This window comes from Sciurus vulgaris, assembly GCF_902686455.1.
Source record: "Sciurus vulgaris genome assembly, chromosome: 1".
Taxonomy (NCBI): domain Eukaryota; kingdom Metazoa; phylum Chordata; class Mammalia; order Rodentia; family Sciuridae; genus Sciurus; species Sciurus vulgaris.
This window is the reverse complement of record NC_136461.1, coordinates 73,503,332-73,521,904: the sequence shown is the minus strand read 5'-3', so window position 1 is coordinate 73,521,904 and position 18,573 is coordinate 73,503,332. Positions and strand designations below refer to the sequence as shown.

General features: G+C 36.6%; 1 protein-coding gene across 6 annotated transcripts in view; it reads left to right on the top strand.

The window, feature by feature from the left end:
• The window catches only part of COL24A1 (collagen type XXIV alpha 1 chain), a 375,093-nt gene that overhangs the window by 25,277 nt on the left and 331,243 nt on the right, over positions 1–18,573 (top strand). For all 6 annotated transcript variants that reach the window (XM_079139420.1, XM_079139419.1, XM_079139418.1 and 3 more), the window contains 2 exons: positions 15,313–15,366; positions 17,851–17,904. In XM_079139420.1, coding sequence (XP_078995546.1) covers positions 15,313–15,366; positions 17,851–17,904 — 108 coding nt within the window. The remainder of the gene's footprint in view (positions 1–15,312; positions 15,367–17,850; positions 17,905–18,573) is intronic.

Below are 18,573 nucleotides of genomic sequence, written 5' to 3'. Positions count from 1 at the left end.
CTCCTTCTCAATCCCTTTCTTCTACTCTAATGATCTCCCTTCTGTTTTCATGGGTATCCCTGCCTTTCTCCCCCACACAACCTTATTTCACTCCAGTGTCCACATACGTGAGAAAAAAAAAATCGACCTTTGACATTTGGAATCTGGTATATTTTGCTTGGTGTAATGTTATCCAGTTCCATCCATTTATTAGCAAATGCCATAATTTCCTTCTTCTTTGTGGTTAAGTAAAACTCTATTGTTGTATGTATACCACATTTTCTCTATCCATTAATCTGTTGAAGGGTGCCTAAGTTGATTTCATAGCTTGGCTTTTGTGTACTGTATTGCTATAAACATCAATGTGTCTGTGTCACTATAGTATGCTGAATTTAATTCTTTTGAATAAATATCAAGAAGTGGGATAGCTGGGTCATATGGTGGTTCCATTCCTAATCTATTGAGGAGTATCCATACTGCTTTCTAAAGTGTTTATACAAATTTACAGTCCTACCAACAGCATATGAATGTACTTTCCCCCCATGTCCTTGATGGCATTTTCTTCTTTTTATTATTATTTTGTTAGTTTGTTTTAGTACCAGGAATTGAACCAAGGGATGTTCAACCCCTGAGCTATATCCCCAGCCCTTTTTATATTTTATTTTGAGATAGGGTCTCCCTAAGTTGTTTAGGGCTTTGCTAATTTGCTGTAGCTGGCTTAGAACTTTCTGTTCTCCTGCCTTAGCCTCCTGAGAGTCACTGGAATTAGAGGTGTTCACCATTGCACCCAGTTATTATTTGTATTCTTGATGCTTGCCATTCTAAATGGAAATCTTAGTGTAGTTTTGATGTGCATTTCCCTGATTGCTAGAAATGTTGAACATTTTTCCATATATTTGTTGGCCATCTGTATTTCTTCTTTTGAGAAGTATCTCTTCAATTCTTTTGCCCATTTATTGATTGGGTCGTTTGATTATTTAGTGTCCTTTTGTTTTTGTTTTTTTGTTTTGTTTTTAATTCTTTTTATGTTCTGGATTAATCCCCTGTTGGAGAATAACTGGTGAAGATTTTCTCCCATTCTTAGTCTTTCTCTTCATGCACTTGTTACATTTGCTGTGCAGAAGCTTTGTTATTTGATGCTGTCCCTCTTATTTATTCTTGGTTTTATTTCTTGAACTTTAAAGATCTTGTTAAGGAAGTCAGTGCCTGCACCAATATGTTGGGACTATTGACCCTATGTTTTCTTCTTTCAGTTGCAGACTTTATAGTTTAATTCCTAGGTCTTTAATCCACTGAAAGAGTTGGCTTCTGTGCTGGGTGGGATATAGGGATCAAATTTTGTTCTTCTATATATGGATATCCAGTTTTCCCAGCACCAGTTTTTTATTGGTTTTATTAGTTATACATGACAGTAGAATGTATGTTGACATATTATACATATATGGAGTATAACTTGCCACTCTTTTGGTTGTGATGTGGAATTCATATATATACATAGGCAAGTAATGTCCGATTCATTCTACCATCTTTTCTATTCCCATGCCCCTTTCCTTACTTTCATTCCTTTTTGTCTAATCCAAAGTGCTTCTATTCTTCTCTACCTAACCCCACACATTGGGATTTGGCCTTTGGTTTTTTGGGATTGGCTTATTTCATTTAGCATGATAGTCTCCAGTTTCATCCATTTACTGGCAATGCCATAAGTTCATTTCTCTTTGTGACTGAGTAGTATTCCATTGTGTATATATGCCACATTTTCTTTATCCCCATTCATCTGTTGAAGGGCATTTAGGTTGGTTCCATAGTTTGGCTACTGTGAATTGAGCAGCTATAAACATTGATGTGGCTGCATCCCTGTAGTATGCTGATTTGAAGTCCTTTGGGTATAAACCAAGGAGTGGGATAACTGGGTCAAATGGTAATTCCATTCCAAGTTTTCTGAGGAATCTCCATATGGCTTTCTGTAGTAGTTGCACCAATTTGCGGTCCCACTAGCAATGTATGAGTGTACCTTTTTCTTCATATCCTCACCAACATTTTTTGTTACTTGTATTCCTGATAATTTCCCTTCTGACTGGAGATGAAATCTCAGTGTTGTTTTGATTTGTATTCTCTAATTCTTAGAGATGTTGAACAATTTTTTCATATATTTGTTGACCAATCATATCTCTTCTTCTGTGAAGTGCCCATTCAGTTTTTTGCCCATTGATTGATTGGGTTATTTGGTTTTTTTTTTTTTTTTTTTTTTTTTTTTTTTTTTTTTGGTATTAAGTCTTTTGAGTTCTTTATATATCCTGGAGATTAATGCTGCTCTGAGGCCCAGCACCATTTTTAAAGGGCATCTTTTCTCCAGTGTATGTTTTTAGCACCTTTGTCAAGCATCAGATGACTGTATATATGTGGGTTGTCTCTGTGCCTTCTATTCCGTTCCATTGGTCTGCATATTTATTTTGATGCCAGTAGCATGCTGTTTTTCTTACTCTAATTTTATAGTATAATTTCAGATCATGTATTGTGATGCCTCCAGCATTCCTCTTCTTGTTTGGTCTTTACAAATTTTAGTGTCTTTTTTGACTTCTTTCATCAATGTTTTTATATTTTCATCACAGAGTTAATTTGCTTTCTAGGTTAAATTTATTCCTAGGTATTTTTTATTTTTTTTTATTTTTTATTGTAAACAAATGGGATACATGTTGTTTGTCTGTTTGTACATGGGTTAAAGGCATACAATTTGTATAATCATAAATTTACATATGGTAATGTTGTTTGATTCATTCTATTATTTTTTCCCTTCCCCCACCCCTCCCATCCTTCTTTTCCCTCTAAACAGTCCTTTCTTCCTCCATTCTTGCCCCCCTCCCTAACCCTAACCCTAACCCTAACCCTAACACTAACTCCTCCCACCCTCCCCCTTATGTGTCATCATCTACTAATCAGCGAGATCATTCGTCCTTTAGTTTTTTGAGATTGACTTATCTCACTTAGCATGATGGTCTCCAATTTCATCCATTTGCCTGGAAATGCCATAATTTTATCGTTCTTTATGGCAGAGTAATATTCCATTGTATATATATACCACAGCTTCTTTATCCACTCATCAATTGAAGGGCATCTAGGTTGGTTCCACAATCTGGCTATTGTGAATTGAGCAGCTATGAACATTGATGTAGCTGTATCTCTGTAGTATGCTGATTTTAAGTCCTTTGGGTATAGGCCAAGGAGTGGAATAGCTGGGTCAAATGGTGGTTCCATTCTAAGTTTTCTAAGGAATCTCCACACTGCTTTCCAGAGTGGCTGCACTAATTTGCAGCCCCACCAGCAATGTATGAGTGTACCTTTCTCCCCACATCCTTGCCAACACCTGTTGCTTGTATTTTTGATAATCACCATTCTAATTGGGGTGAGACGGAATCTTAGGGTGGTTTTGATTTGCATTTCTCTTATTACTAGAGATGTTGAACATTTTTTCATATGTTTGTTGATTGCTTGTACATCTTCTTCTGTGAAGTGTCTGTTCATTTCCTTAGCCCATTTGTCGATTGGATTATTTGTATTCTTGGTGTAGAGTTTTTTGAGTTCTTTATAGATTCTGGAGATTAGTGCTCTATCTGAAGTATGATTGGCAAAGATATTCTCCCACTCTGTAGGCTCTTTCTTCACATTGCTGATAGTTTCTTTGCTGAGAGGAAGCTTTTTAGTTTGAATCTATCCCAGTTATTGATTCTTGCTTTTATTTCTTGTGCTATGGGAGTCCTGTTGAGGAAATCTGGTCCTAGGCCGACATGTTGAAGATCTGGACCTACTTTTTCTTCTATAATCTGTAGAGTCTCTGGTCTGATTCCAAGGTCCTTAATCCATTTTGAGTTGAGCTTTGTGCAGGGTGAGAGATAGGGGTTTAATTTCATTCGTTTGCATATGGATTTCCAATTCTCCCAGCACCATTTGTTGAAGAGGCTATCTTTTCTCCATTGTATATTTTTGGCACTTTTGTCTAGTATTAGAAAGTTGTATTTATTTGGGTTTGTGTCCATGTCCTGTATTCTGTACCATTGATCTACCTGTCTGTTTTGGTACCAATACCATGCCGTCTTTGTTACTATTGCTTTGTAATAAAGTTGAAGTTCGGGTATCGCGATACCCCCTGCTTCATTTTTCCTGCGAAGGATTGCTTTAGCTATTCTGGGTTTCTTATTCTTCCAGATGAATTTCATGATTGCTTGCTCTATTTCTGTAAGGTACATCATTGGGATTTCAATTGGAATTGCATTGAATCTGTATAGCACTTTTGGTAGTATGGCCATTTTGACAATATTAATTTGGCCTATCGAAGAATAAGGGAGATCTTTCCATCTTCTAAGGTTTTCTTTAATTTCTTTATTTAGTGTTCTGTAGTTCTCATTGTAGAGGTCTTTCACCTCTTTTATGAGATTGATTCCCAAGTATTTTATTTTTTTCGATGCTATCGTGAATGGGGTAGTTTTCATAATTTCTCTTTCTGAGGATTCATCACTTATGTATAAAAATGCATTGGATTTATGAGCATTGATCTTGTAACCTGCTACTTTACTGAATTCACTTATGAGTTCTAAAAGTTTTCTGGTGGAATTTCCTGGTTCCTCTAAGTATATAATCATGTCGTCAGCGAACAGGGATAGTTTGAGTTCTTCTTTTCCTATTCGTATTCCTTTAATTTCTTTGGTCTGTCTAATTGCTCTGGCTAGCATTTCAAGTACGATATTGAATAGAAGTGGTGAAAGAGGGCATCCCTGCCTTGTTCCAGTTTTTAGGGGGAATGCTTTCAGTTTTTCACCATTTAGAATGATATTAGGCATGGGCTTAGCATAGATGGCCTTTATAATGTTAAGGAATGTTCCCACTATCCCTATTTTTTCTAGTGTTTTGAGCATGAAGGGGTGTTGTATTTTATCAAATGCTTTTTCTGCATCTATTGAAATAATCATGTGATTCTTGACTTTAAGTCTATTGATATGGTGAATGACATTTATTGATTTCCGGATGTTGAACCAACCTTGCATCCCTGGGATAAAACTCACTTGATCTTGGTGCACTATCTTTTTAATATATTTTTGTATGCGATTTGCTAAAATTTTGTTGAGAATTTTTGCGTCGATGTTCATTAAGGATATTGGTCTGAAATTTTCTTTCCTTGATGTGTCTCTGTCTGGTTTGGGTATCAGGGTAATACTGGCTTCATAGAATGAGTTTGGGAGGGTTCCCTCCTCTTCTATTTCATGGAATACTTTGAGCAGTATTGGAATGAGCTCTTCTTTAAAGGTTTTGGAGAACTCGGCTGAGAACCCATCTGGTCCTGGACTTTTCTTTGTTGGTAGTCTTTTGATGACCTCTTCTACTTCATTACTTGAAATTGGTCTATTTAAATTGTGTATGTCCTCCTCGTTCAGTTTAGGCAATTCATATGTCTCTAGAAACCTGTTGATGTCTTCGAAATTTTCTATTTTGTTGGAATATAGATTTTCAAAATAGCTTATAATTATGTTTTGTATTTCAATCGTGTCTGTTGTGATATTTCCTTGTTCATTCTGAATTTTAGTGATTTGGGTTTTCTCTCGTCTTCTCTTTGTTATAGTGGCTAAGGGTTTATCAATTTTGTTTATTTTTTCGAAGATCCAACTATTTATTTTGTCAATTTTTTGTATTTCTTTTGTTTCAATTTCATTGATTTCAGCTCTGAGTTTAACTATTTCCTGTCTTCTACTACTTTTGGTGTTGTTCTGTTCTTTTTCTAGGGCTTTGAGCTGTAGTGTTAGGTCGTTTATTTGTTGATTTTTACTTCTTTTATTGAATGCGCTCCATGAAATAAATTTTCCTCTAAGTACTGCTTTCATAGTGTCCCAGATTTTGATATGATGTTTCTTTGTTCTCATTTACCTCTAAGAATTTTTTAATTTCATTCCTAATATCTTCTGTTATCCATTCATCATGTAATAGCATATTGTTTAATCTCCAGGTGTTGGAGTAGCTTCTGTTTTTTACTCTTTCATTTATTTCTAACTTCAATCCATTATGATGTGATAGAATTCAAGGTAGTGTCTCTATCTTCTTGTATTTGCTTACATTACCTTTGTGGCATAATATATGGTCTATTTTAGAGAAGGATCCATGTGCTGCTGAGAAGAAAGTGTATTCACTCCTGGTTGGATGGTATATTCTATAAATGTCCGTTAAGTCTAAATTATTGATTGTGTTATTGAGGTCTATGGTTTCTTTGTTCAATTTTTGTTTGGAAGATCTGTCCAGTGGTGAGAGAGGTGTGTTAAAATCACCTAGTATTATTGTGTTATGGTCTATTTGGTTTCTGAAATTGAGAAGGATTTGTTTGACATACATGGATGAGTCACTGTTTGGGGCATAGATGTTTATGATTGTTATGTCTTGCTGATTTATGGTTCCCTTAAGCAATATGTAATGTCCTTCCTTGTCCTTCTGACTGACTTTGACTTGAAGTCCACATTATCTGAAAGGAGGATGGATACCCCAGGTTTTTTGCTGAGTCCATGTGCATGGTATGTTTTTCCCCATCCTTTCACCTTTAGTCTATGGGTATCTCTTTCTATGAGGTGAGTCTCTTGCAGGCCACATATTGTTGGATCTTTCTTTTTAATCCAATCTGCCAGTCTATGTCTTTTGATTGATGAGTTCAGGCCATTAATATTCAGGGTTATTATTGAGATATGATTTGTATTCCTGGTCATTTGGCTCATTTTATTTATTTATTTATTTATTTTGACATGACTTGGTTCTTCCTTTATTTGACGATTCCTTTTGGATAGTTCCTCCCATTGCTGATTTGCTTTTTGTTTTTCATCCCTTCTTCATGGAATATTTTGCTGAGAATGTTATGTGATGCTGGCTTTCTTTTTGTAAATTCTTTTAGTTTTTGTTTATCATGGAAGGATTTTATTTCATCATCAAATGTGAAGGTAAGTTTTGCTGGGTATAAGATTCTTGGCATCCATTTTCTTTCAGGGCTTGAAAAATGTTGTTCCAGGCCCTTCTAGCTTTTAGGGTCTGGATTGAAAAATCTGCTGATATCCGTATTGGTTTCCCCCTGAATGTAATTTGATTCCTCTCTCTTGCAGCCTTTTAAATCCTGTCTTTATTTTGTATGTTAGGTATTTTCATTATAATGTGCCTTCGTGTCGGTCTGTTGTAATTTTGTATATTTGGAGTCCTATAAGCCTCTTGTAATTGGTTTTCCATTTCATTCTTCAGATTTGGGAAATTTTCTGATAGTATTTCATTGAATAGATTGGTCATTCCTTTGGTTTGTTTCTCTAGGCCTTCCTCAATCCCAATAATTCTTAAATTTGGCCTTTTCATGATATCCCATAGTTCTTGTAGATTCTGTTCATGATTTCTTACCATCTTCTCTGTTTGGTCCACTTTGTTTTCAAGGTTAAATATTTTGTCTTCAATATCTGAGGTTCTGTCTTCCAGGTGTTCTATCCTATTGGCTATGCTTTCTATGGAGTTCTTAATTTGGTTTATTGTTTCCTTCATTTCAAGGATTTCTGTTTGGTTTTTTTTCAATATCTCTAACTCTTTATTGAAATGATCTTTTGCTTCCTGTATTTGCTCTTTTAACTGTAGATTGGTGCGATCATTCAGTGCCTGCATTTGCTCTTGCATCTCGTCATTTGCTTCCCTGATCATTTTAATTATGTACATTCTGAACTCCCTTTATGTCATTTCTTCTGCCATGCTGTCATTGGGTTTCATTGATGTAATATCTAGATTTGTTTGCAGCATTTTCTTTCCTTGTTTTCTCATATTGTTCAGGTATCAGTTGACCGCTGTGATATTGCAGATTTCCTCTATTGACTTATAATGTCCCTGAAGATTTCTAGTATATCCCCTCTTAGCCTTCAGTAGCCTGAAGTCTTTGAGGAAGTTGATAATGCGGTGCTCCACAAGGAAGCTGCCTCTCTAGGAGTGGTGGCCTTCCGGTGGGGTATATTCCCTGCTAGTGGGCAGAGGTACCTTCACTTGCTGACGAATGGTCATCCAAAGGGGAATTAGGATGTGGGCTGAGGCAATGCCAGTTTGGGCCTGTGTCTCTGGTTTTACAGTCCTTGTGGGAGAACCCCACCCAGCAGGGAGGACTCACCCGGTGGGGAGGTCTCGCTGGTCAGTTCCCCTCCTAGAGGTTCCGTTCAATTCACAACTACTGCCTGGGCTGGGCAGCCTTCTTCTGCAATGTTCCCAGGGACCCGGACCTACCTCCTGGTCCTGGAAACCTCGCCCTTCGCAGACGAATCTCCTTAGGCTGCCTCTCCTCAGAGAAGCTGCCTGCAGTCCTGGAGCCTTCGCTCTGCCCCTCAGTTTGTCTGTGCGGCTCTTCCACCAAGAAGCCGCCTAGGTCCTGGGACCCTGCTCTGCACCTAATCACCTGGCTATGCGGCCCCTCCTCTGAGCAGCCACCTGGAGCCCCTTACAGTTGCTCCGAGTCCCAGTGACCCGCCACACGCCTCTTCCTCCGGCAGCCGCCTGGTGTTCCTTGTGGTCGCTCTAAGTCCAAGTGACCCACCGCGCACCTCCTTCTCCACCAGGCAGTCACCCATAGATCTGATGCGTTCGTCACGAGTCCCAGGAACTCACTGTGCACCTCCTCATTCCGACTGCCACTCATAGCCCTGGTGCAGTCCCTCCGAGCCCAAGCACCCCACTGCGCTCCTCCTCCTCCTCCAGACAACCCCCCTGTGTTTAGGAGCGGTTGCTCTGAGTCCAAACCACTCACCACGCTGCTCCTCCAGATAGCCCCCCGGAGCCCTGGTGCAGCTGCTCCAAGTCCAAGTGATGTGCCGAGCCCTTGCTTCTCCTTCTCCTCTGGGCAGCCCCCAGTTTTCAGGAGTGGTCGCTTTCAGTCCAAACAGCTCACCGCGCACACCCTCCTTTGGGCAGCCTCCCAGAGCCCGGGTGGGTTGCGCCAAGTCCAAGCGCTGTGTTGTGCGGCCTCCTCTCCGATGCTCCCAGTTGTCCGCGTTCACTGCTCCAGCGGGGGGAGGGGTGTCTTCGTCGGGCAAATCTACTTCACAAAGTTCCCTGCGTTCGGGGACTACTGCCCCATCCGGGATGCCTCCCCAATGGAAGAGACTCACCCGGCTGCTTTGAGTTGGTCCCAAGTCTCTTTATATCTCCTCTTCTTGAGTCCTGAGTCCACGCTGCTCCTCCGGATAGCCGCCTGGAGACCTGGTGCAGTTGCTCCAAGTCCAAGCGTCGTGCCGAGCCCGTGCTTCTCCTTCTCCTCTGGGCAGCCCCCAGTTTTCAGGAGTGGTCGCTTTCAGTCCAAACAGCTCACCGCGCACACCCTCCTTTGGGCAGCCTCCCAGAGCCCGGGTGGGTTGCGCCAAGTCCAAGCGCTGTGCTGAGCGGCCGCCTCTCCGATACTCCCAGTTGTCCGTGTTCACTGCTCCAGCGGGGGGAGGAGTGTCTCGCCGGGCAGCTCTACTTCACAAAGATCCCTGCGTTCGGGGCTACCACCCCTTCCAGGACGCCTCCCCAACGGGAGAGACTCACCCGGCTGCTTTTAGTTGGTCCAAGTCTCTCTATATCTCCTCTTCTTGAGTCCTGAGTCCTGGAGCAACATGAAATGCAGCCACCCTCTAGTCCACCATCTTGAATCCCTCCTATTCCTAGGTATTTTTTAATAGCTATTATGAATAGTATTGCTTTCTTTCATTTTCAGCAAGTTCATTACTGATCTATAAAAATGCTCCTAATTTTTGTATGTTGATTCTGTACACTGTAACTTCACTGAATTCATTTATCACTTCCAATAGTCTGTTGGTAAACTCTTTAGGTTTTTCTCTGTAAAGAATCATGTCATCTGAAAATGGGACAATTTGACTTCCTCCTTTCCTTTTTGGATGCCTTTTATTTCTCTCTTGCCAAATTGCTGTGGTTACATACCATATATTCATACTATGTTGAATAAGAGTGATGAAAATGAATTGTTATTTCTGATCTTAGAAAAAATGCTTTTATCTTTCCCCCATTCAGTATAATGTTGGTCATCAGTTTGCCTTCCATAGTCTTTATTATGTGGAGATGTGTTCTTTCTATACCTAATATGTTATATGAGTTTTTATCATGAAGGGATGCTGAATTTTATTGCATGCTTTTTCTGAATCTATTAAGATGATTGTATGGTTTTTATCCTTCATTCTGTTGGTGTGATGTATTATATTATATGTTGAATCATCCTTGTATCCTTGGGATAAATATCATTAATTATGATGTATGATCTTTTTGATATGTGGTTGAATTCCGTTTGCTAGTGTTTTGTTGACTATTTTTGCATGTGTTCATTAGGATTTTGGTCTGTGGTTTTACTTTCTGTTCCGTGATTTTGATATCAGGATAATGCTGGGTTCATATAATGAGTTTAGAAGAGTTCTTTTTTCCCCTTGAAAGAGCATGAAAAACATTGGTAATAGTTCTGTAAAGGTTTAGTAAAATTCAGCATGAAGCCATCAGGTCACTTTGTTGGGAGGCTTTTTATTACTCATTCAATCTTGTCACTCATTACTGATGCATTCATGTTTTTTGTCTTCATGGTCCAATTTTGGTAGATTATGTGTGTCCACAAATACATCATTTTCTTCTAGATTTTCCAATTTGTTGATGTGTAGTTGTTCATAATAGTTTCTAATGATCCTTTGTGTTTCTGTGGTCTCAGTTATAATTTTTCCTATTCTTTCATTATCTTTGAGGTTGATTAAACCTATGAGGTTCTGTATCCATTTTTTCTGGGACTCTTTTGATCTTCTCTTATATCCTCAAACATTTTTCTGTATTTGTCATGCAATTTGCATACTTGTGAGTACATTTATTATCTTCTGTATAATCATGTCATTGTGTCTGCTCTTTTTCATTTCATTCTGTGTGAATTCATTTAGGCTACATCCATATTTCTTTACTGATTTTCAGTTTTATTTAACCAGTTTTTGATGTAATTTTCATCTTTAATGGTTTGTCTTTTGCTTTTTCATAGCTTTCTTAAACTTGTCTAGCTCACGTTTCATAATTATTTGTTCTTTTTATCTTTTTTTGAAGGTGAATTTTTAAAATATTTTAGATCATCTTTGAGTTATCTTTTTGTAGAGGAATATCATATTGAAATTCCTTTAAAATATAATGAACTATATGACTGAATTCTTTCTGCTACGTGAAGTAATTCCTCTGCTGGTAAATGCTTTTCTTCTATTTAAAATTTATGTTCCTATCCTTCCACTTCTCCCTTTCTCATAATATGTATAGGTCCCATAGTGATTAATTTCTGGTTACTACATTTTTCAAATAAAGGCAACTGTATCTGGGTTGTTTCAGAATAGTACAGGGAGAGACCAAGGCAGAATCAAACACAAATTTTACTGCCTTAAACACCATTGTACTATATTTGTTATGTCTTCTACTCAGGGTGTGTCTCCTCTCGTTTTCTATGTACCATTTGTTGTGTACTCTATCTGGCTTTCTGAGAAGTGATATGATTTATGCTTTTCTTGTCTTTTACCACCTTTCAAGACCAGAAATACCCTAGGTTAGATTTAGTTGTAGATCATAAAATTGATGGGTTCTTCCTATTTAGCTATACCTTCCCTAGTCTTGATTCTTTGGAGCTAAGTCCTTACTGGGTAATGAATTATTTCTCCTGTGGCTTGCCCATTCCCTTAAATGTCATCATTATAATCAAGGGATTGTTGCAATGGATTTTTAAGTCTGATAAACTTTTAGAAATATCTGTAGTCTGTACAAGGTGTGGAGTCTGAAGAGAATTTCTAATTTTGCTCATCTCTCCACATCTTTCATACTATAAAGTCTTAGTATTTGACAAATAATCCTTGTATTTTGTGGATCATGGTTGTAGTCCCTTCTGTTTCATTTGAGATGCTGTTTCTTTCCTTTGGTGCTTTTTATTTTCAGTTGATTTCCAGGGAGGGAGAATAGTTTGAAAAATGTTCACACTCTTCCATTGTTTAACCAAATTCTCTAGGTGATATTTTAAAAACACAGTTCACAGCTGGACGCAGTGGTGCATGCCTATAATCCCAGCAATTTGGGAGTCTGAGGCAGGAAAATTGTGAGTTCAAAGCCAGTCTCAGCCATGGCAAGGCCCTATCTCTAAATAAAATACAAAATAGGGCTGGAGATGTGGCTCAGTGGTCAAGTGCCCCTGACAAGACATTACTCGTTCTTAAAAGTACTGGCCTATTGAATACATTTGCCCTACCACATGTGTTAATGTATAATTAACATTTATTGAGTGCTTGCTATGCTCCATACACACCTTTTAAAAAGTTAAGTGCACTACAGTTTATTGGTTACCTCCTATATACTCAGGCACAGTGACAGTTATTTTGTAATCAATAGCTTCAAAATTCATAATAATTCTAAAAAGGAGATTTTTATAATCACTATGTTAAAAATGAGAAACTAAGGATTGTAAAGGGTAACTGACCTGTTCAAGGCCATTCAGCTAGTAAATATTTGAGACATGATTTAAATGTAGATTGAAAAATGAAAAGCCATTCCTTTTCCTTTTCAAAATGTGCTTTCTCTCAATAACAAATACTATGAAAGATTTTATAGAAAATTTAAAAAATCATTCTGTAAAATTATGTTGCTTCTCTTGTTTCTACCAAATGCCTATTAATAATCTATTATCAAAGATTTGGAAGTATGAAATTATAAAGATGTGAAATTGATTTTTATTTAGTGCTTATTAAACAACTCAAATATTTCACTCATGCTATAAAACATACCTTATTTTCCCCTCAGTATTTAAATTAAATAATCTTAGTTCATTTGGCCTCTGCAAAAAAAAAAAAAATACTATAAACTATGGGACTTATAAACAACAGAAATTTATCCCTTATAGTTCTATGGCTATGAAGTCCAAGATGAAGGTGCTGGCAGACTTCATATCTGGTGGGGGCCTGCTTTCTGGTCCACAGATAGCATCTTTTTGTGTCCTCAAATGGTGGAAGGAACAAATGAACCCTGTTGGGCCATTTTTATAAGGATACTAATCCATGAAGGCCCCACCTAATTACCTAATCACCTTCCCAGGCCCCTCCTCATACTGTGTTTTTGGTTCGGATTTTAACCTATGAATTTTGAGTAGACCCAAACACTCCAGCCATAGTATATTGTAATGTACTATGAATGGAATAGTATTTTCTTTTGTCACAAAGTAGTATGACAGAGTACTAAACCAAACTAGAGATTTTTAAAAATACATTCTCCACTTTTCATTTTCAATTTTCCAATTTCTCCTCCTTAGTCTTATTTTGGGGGCCAAAAATCCAAATGAACAGCTATTAACTTTTGATTATAACATCAGAATCAGAACTAATTTGAAAAAAAGAAGGCATTTTTTCCTTGATAGTATATGATACAGTAATGGCTATGAAAACAGTTGACTAGCTTAGGAAGAATGCCCCAGGTTAGGTTTGAATAGAAATAGTACTTCTCTCTCAAAATCAGGAAATATATGAAACATTTTATTAAGTTAGATGGTAGGAGAAGAAAAAATAAAAGTAAAGAAAAATGGGCAATTTGAAATATATAATGAATAACTAACAAATGACTGTGATATCAACAAAACAAAGTTTCAAGGAGTAGTTAATATCAAGAAGAATGAGTTAGGGTTAGAGTTAGGGTTAGGGAGGGGGGCAAGTATGGAGGAAGAAAGTACTGTATAGAGGGTAAAGAGGGGTGGGAGGGGTGGGGGGAAGGGGAAAAAATAACAGAATGAATCAAACAACATTACTGTACGTGGATTTATGATTACACAAATGGTATGCCTTTGCGCCATGTACAAACAGAGAGGCAACATGTATCTCATTTGTTTACAATAAAATAAAAAAAAAAAAAAAAAAAAAAAAAGAAGAATGAGAGGCTGGGTGCAGTGGCGCACACCTGTAATCCAGCGGTGTGGGAGGCTGAGACAGGAGGATCTTGAGTTCAAAGCCAGCCTCAACAAAAGTAAGGATGCTAAACAACTCAGTGAGACCCCATCTCTAAATAAAATACAAAATAGGTTGGTGATGTGGCTCAGTGGTCGAATGTTCCTGAGTTCAATTCATGATACCAAAAAAAAAAAAAAAGAGAGAGAACTGAAAAATGCTATGTAACTATTCTTTTTCAACATAACTCACTCATTCCCCCCTTGTGTTTTTTAATTGAAATGACTCCCATCAATCGGTTTCCCCTCTCCTCTTTTCAAACAGTGTAATTTTGGGTGTACCTGCCTTTCATACAGACATAAACTATATGAAATTACATTTGTAGGCTAAAAATGTCATATATTAGTAATTACATATGACTCAAACTGGAGTCATCCCTTTATTTTATGAGAATTAGCATACATACATAGATATTTGAAATGAGGTGCATTAGGTTACACAGTTTGTTAGTGGTGAGGTTAGTATTTTAACTTTGATGTATCTAATTTAAAACTTATACCATTTTTTACAGCAATAATGAATGTATTCTGTTAAATAGAATATGTATATGCTCTAACACCCAAAACAATGCCACATCAGCAAGTGCTTGGTAACAACTGAATGAACAGATGAATGAATAGATGAACATTTATTCTTCTACAGCTGATTGTTAAAGTAAATATAAAAAACAACACAGTGTACCACATGAGAAAGTTAGTTTCCTATTCTTCTTTAAAAAGTAACATTTAAAGAACTCAAGACACTTCAATAGTTTATCAGTTTTTGCTTCCATTCTTTGTTTTATAAATCATTTAACTTTATTAAAGATCTCCTGGTGTGCTACATTCAGTATAAGGCAGATTTATAACTGCATATGCAGGAAGGATCTCATTATAACAGGTTAACACATTACATAGGTCTTTGATGTAATTCTTTAAAAGAACATAAAATGGTCAGTGCTTTCATTTTTCAATGCAAATCCTCTTTTGAAATGTGTTTGAAAAAAACCTGTAGTTATTGGTCTTCAAATCCTAAATTGAATTTCTCCTTCCGTAATAAAAGTAAATTTAGGTACAAATTACCCACAAAACTACTACTTATGGTCTCAGTAAAAACCAGATACAGTAGCTATAACTGTAAGTCATAGACTTCCTGCTGCCATTTCTGGCCAGATTAAAGAGGACACTTGCATTTCAATTCTCCCCTGCTGATTTGGGTAAGGGCATTAATGTCACTTTAAAATCATCAGCATCAGGGAACTAGGTACAGAATAAAAGAGTTATTCTGGAGTGAAAACAGATGTGTCTACTAATCATACCTAATGCCTTAATATTTGTTTTCCAAGGGTCCACCTGGTCCAGCAGGTATCCCAGGTCCCTCAGGAAAGAGAGGTCCACGGGTGAGTAGATGAGCTCCATTTCCCACTGCTGTTAGGATTAGTAACTTTCCCATATGTTTTTTCTAGTATTGTACAATATGTACTTTCTCTGGAAACCTGCCTGGATCTTCCAACTTAGCTCTACCTTTGCCAATTCAAAAGAAGTTTAAGAACACATGCAGCCTTGTTTATTTGAGTGTAAACAGCCAGCCAAAGAATTCTCTGAATATTTCCAATAAAGATCCTCAAATTTGTAGACTGGTAACTGGTAATGTTGCTAACATTTATTCTCAGTTATATAGTGATCTCAATAGTCTAAGGTGAAGTTCATTTAGAAAATGAAGAGATCTGGGCTGCCTTAAAATAGTGCATTCCTGGATTACACAGTGGAAAATACTGGGGCTATTGAATAGAAAAAAAAATTGCCTTCAGGAAAAAAGCTGCCTTACAGATCAGCAGTAGTTTCTCACATTACACAGGTCCAACAAAAGATTTATTGCTATGTTAGAATTAGTTTCTTTCAAGCCTAACAAAATAAATATGGATTTTTACTAAAGGAAGTCTTTTTTCAATGATCTAGAAAAATGTGTTATAAAGACAAATGCAAATGTCTTTTATATAATCCATTTTCATTTTTATTCTGATTATTTATTACATAACAATATAAAGCAAAATAACCTTAAAGTATTACTTTAATTTTCCCATATTCATACCAAACTCTTGTGCCTAAGATAAATTCTCACTGGACTCTAGCTGTTGTACAGCATTTTCAAATTCCTCCATAGTTAATGACCTATCACATTCCACTATGTCCCTCTAAACCTTGCACATTCTCTTTAGAACTGGAACAATTCCCATCCTTCTACCTCTCTGTGAGGATACCTTGGATTCTACTTTTCTGAGGAACTGGGACCTTCTTTGTACTAATTCTATTCCCTCTCTCTGTTTTCTTCCAACAAGATGAAACTTCAGGTTCTGAATCTCCACCTATTCTCATGACACACCACTTTGCTTCCCCAAATTCCTTTTATCTCCTTTTTGTCCAGTCCTTATTCACTTAAGGAAAAAAAAGTATGGTTTTTCAAAAGGCTAGTAATTTCAATTGTGTCCTAATTTTATCCCCTTCAATCAATTACCTAACTTGAAAGTTAAAACTTCATATTTTTTCCTCTAAGTTTTTTTCCTATTTGACAACAACCAACACATTATCTTTCTTTTGAAAATCTTGGACTTTCATTGAAATTAATTTTTACTAAAATATTGTCCTTTGCAACAGTTGCACTACTGAGCTTTGTGAAATAACAATTTATAGCTATTACCCTTACTTCTACATTAATTCATTCATTACTCCCCATACTTTTTTTTCCATCTACTTTATTAAAATTTAAGTTTCAAAGGTTATCAGTGACACATCATGAAGTCAAATCATTTTCTTCAGTATTCATCTTGTTAGATGTATTGTTAATATTTACACTGCTGACACCTTTTTCTGAACTAGTTTTATTAATATAGAATTGAAGAGTCTACTAAACACACTATTAATTATAAGTTTGGCTAAAGAGAACAGAGAACAGAGGTGAAGAACAAAACCCAAATAAGTGTAGGGAACCTGGAGACTTGGGAGGCTTTCAGGAGGTAACTCTCAGTGCCTCTACTTACTGGTTATGTGGACTTAAGTGTCCTCATTTGTGAGTGGGAATAAAAATGACTACCTTGCAGGATTGTCAAAAGGATTAGTAATAAGAAATATAAATCATGAACATAAATCCTGGCACATGTAGGTATTCAGTAAATACTAAGTTCAGATCATACAATATATCACTGAAGTATAATCAAGTTGACAAATATTCATCTAGTGCATAATATATTTGGACACTATACTAGTAATATAAAAATGAGTCTCTTTTTAAAAAATTTATAATCCTGTAACAAAATGACATGTCATGGAACAATCAAAATAGCAATACAATATTTAAATAACAGATTAGAATAGTAAGAGAGATATACCAGGGCAATATACAATTAATTTGGCAAATGAATCATACATTCAATAATTTCTATAGAAGTTAGTAGGATAAATATTCTATTGTGGCTAGAATTTGAAATGAGGTAGGATATCAATTGAGACATGAAGAATGATTTGGGTAGGTGTAGGGGGCAAGCTAAATGAATAAGTGTTTAAGGCATACATTATGACATAAGCAAAAACTCAAATGCAGAAAGGGATAACATGTATTGAGAGGAGCAACTAAACAATTGCACTTTGTTAGACTTCTTACTCCCCATAACTTTTAAAAGCACCAAGCAAAATGCTGTGGATGGAGTTAGGAGTAGCGAATAAGGGAGGTAAAACATTTAAAAATACACTCATCTAATTTCAGAATAAAGAACTTTGAAAAAAGATTATTTAATCATTTTATAATATTTATCTGGATGTAAAAATAAGCACTGATGTTTGAATCTGTATTTGTTTCTAAGAATAAACTGCCTTTTTCACATTTGCAGGGCATGCCAGGACCACATGGAAATCCCGGGTTGCCTGGATTACCAGGTCCAAAGGTGAGTGATTACTAATGGTGATCATTATTTTATTTATCCACATGATTTTTCAGACAGGAAAAAAATATATATATATATAGATACATATATACATACATACATACAAATACACACACATACATATAAATACACATATGTATATTTTGTAAATGGTGTAATAGGTCAGAGTTATGGGCTACCAGGATAACTGTAAACTGGGAAATGAAATCTTATAATCTAAGGAGAAAAATAAAAGAGCTCCCCCAAAGCCTAGATTTAGACTTCCTTTAATTCTTGGATGATTCTGACATGTACTGGCATGAGGATACCCCAAGAAGCTCCACAGAAAGCAACAAGTGACTGAAAGGTTGAAAGAATTAAACATAAACTTTAACTACTGATAACCACAAGGGAAACATCATTTTAGAGACATGGCAAATACCTTGGTAAACCTTCTCACTGACATTCAGGAAGGGCCATATGTTATCTAAATTCTTTATCCTTGGACTAATGGACTCACACTAAGAGCAAAACTGAAAGAAACCTCTCCTAAAAAGAATTACCAAGACTGTATACTTTTTAAAGGTGATATTTCAGCGATTTAACTGTCTAAAAACAAAAATAATTTAAGGGAGATAAGAAAATCTAAAATTTCTTCAACATATCACATCTGCATATACAGCATATAAT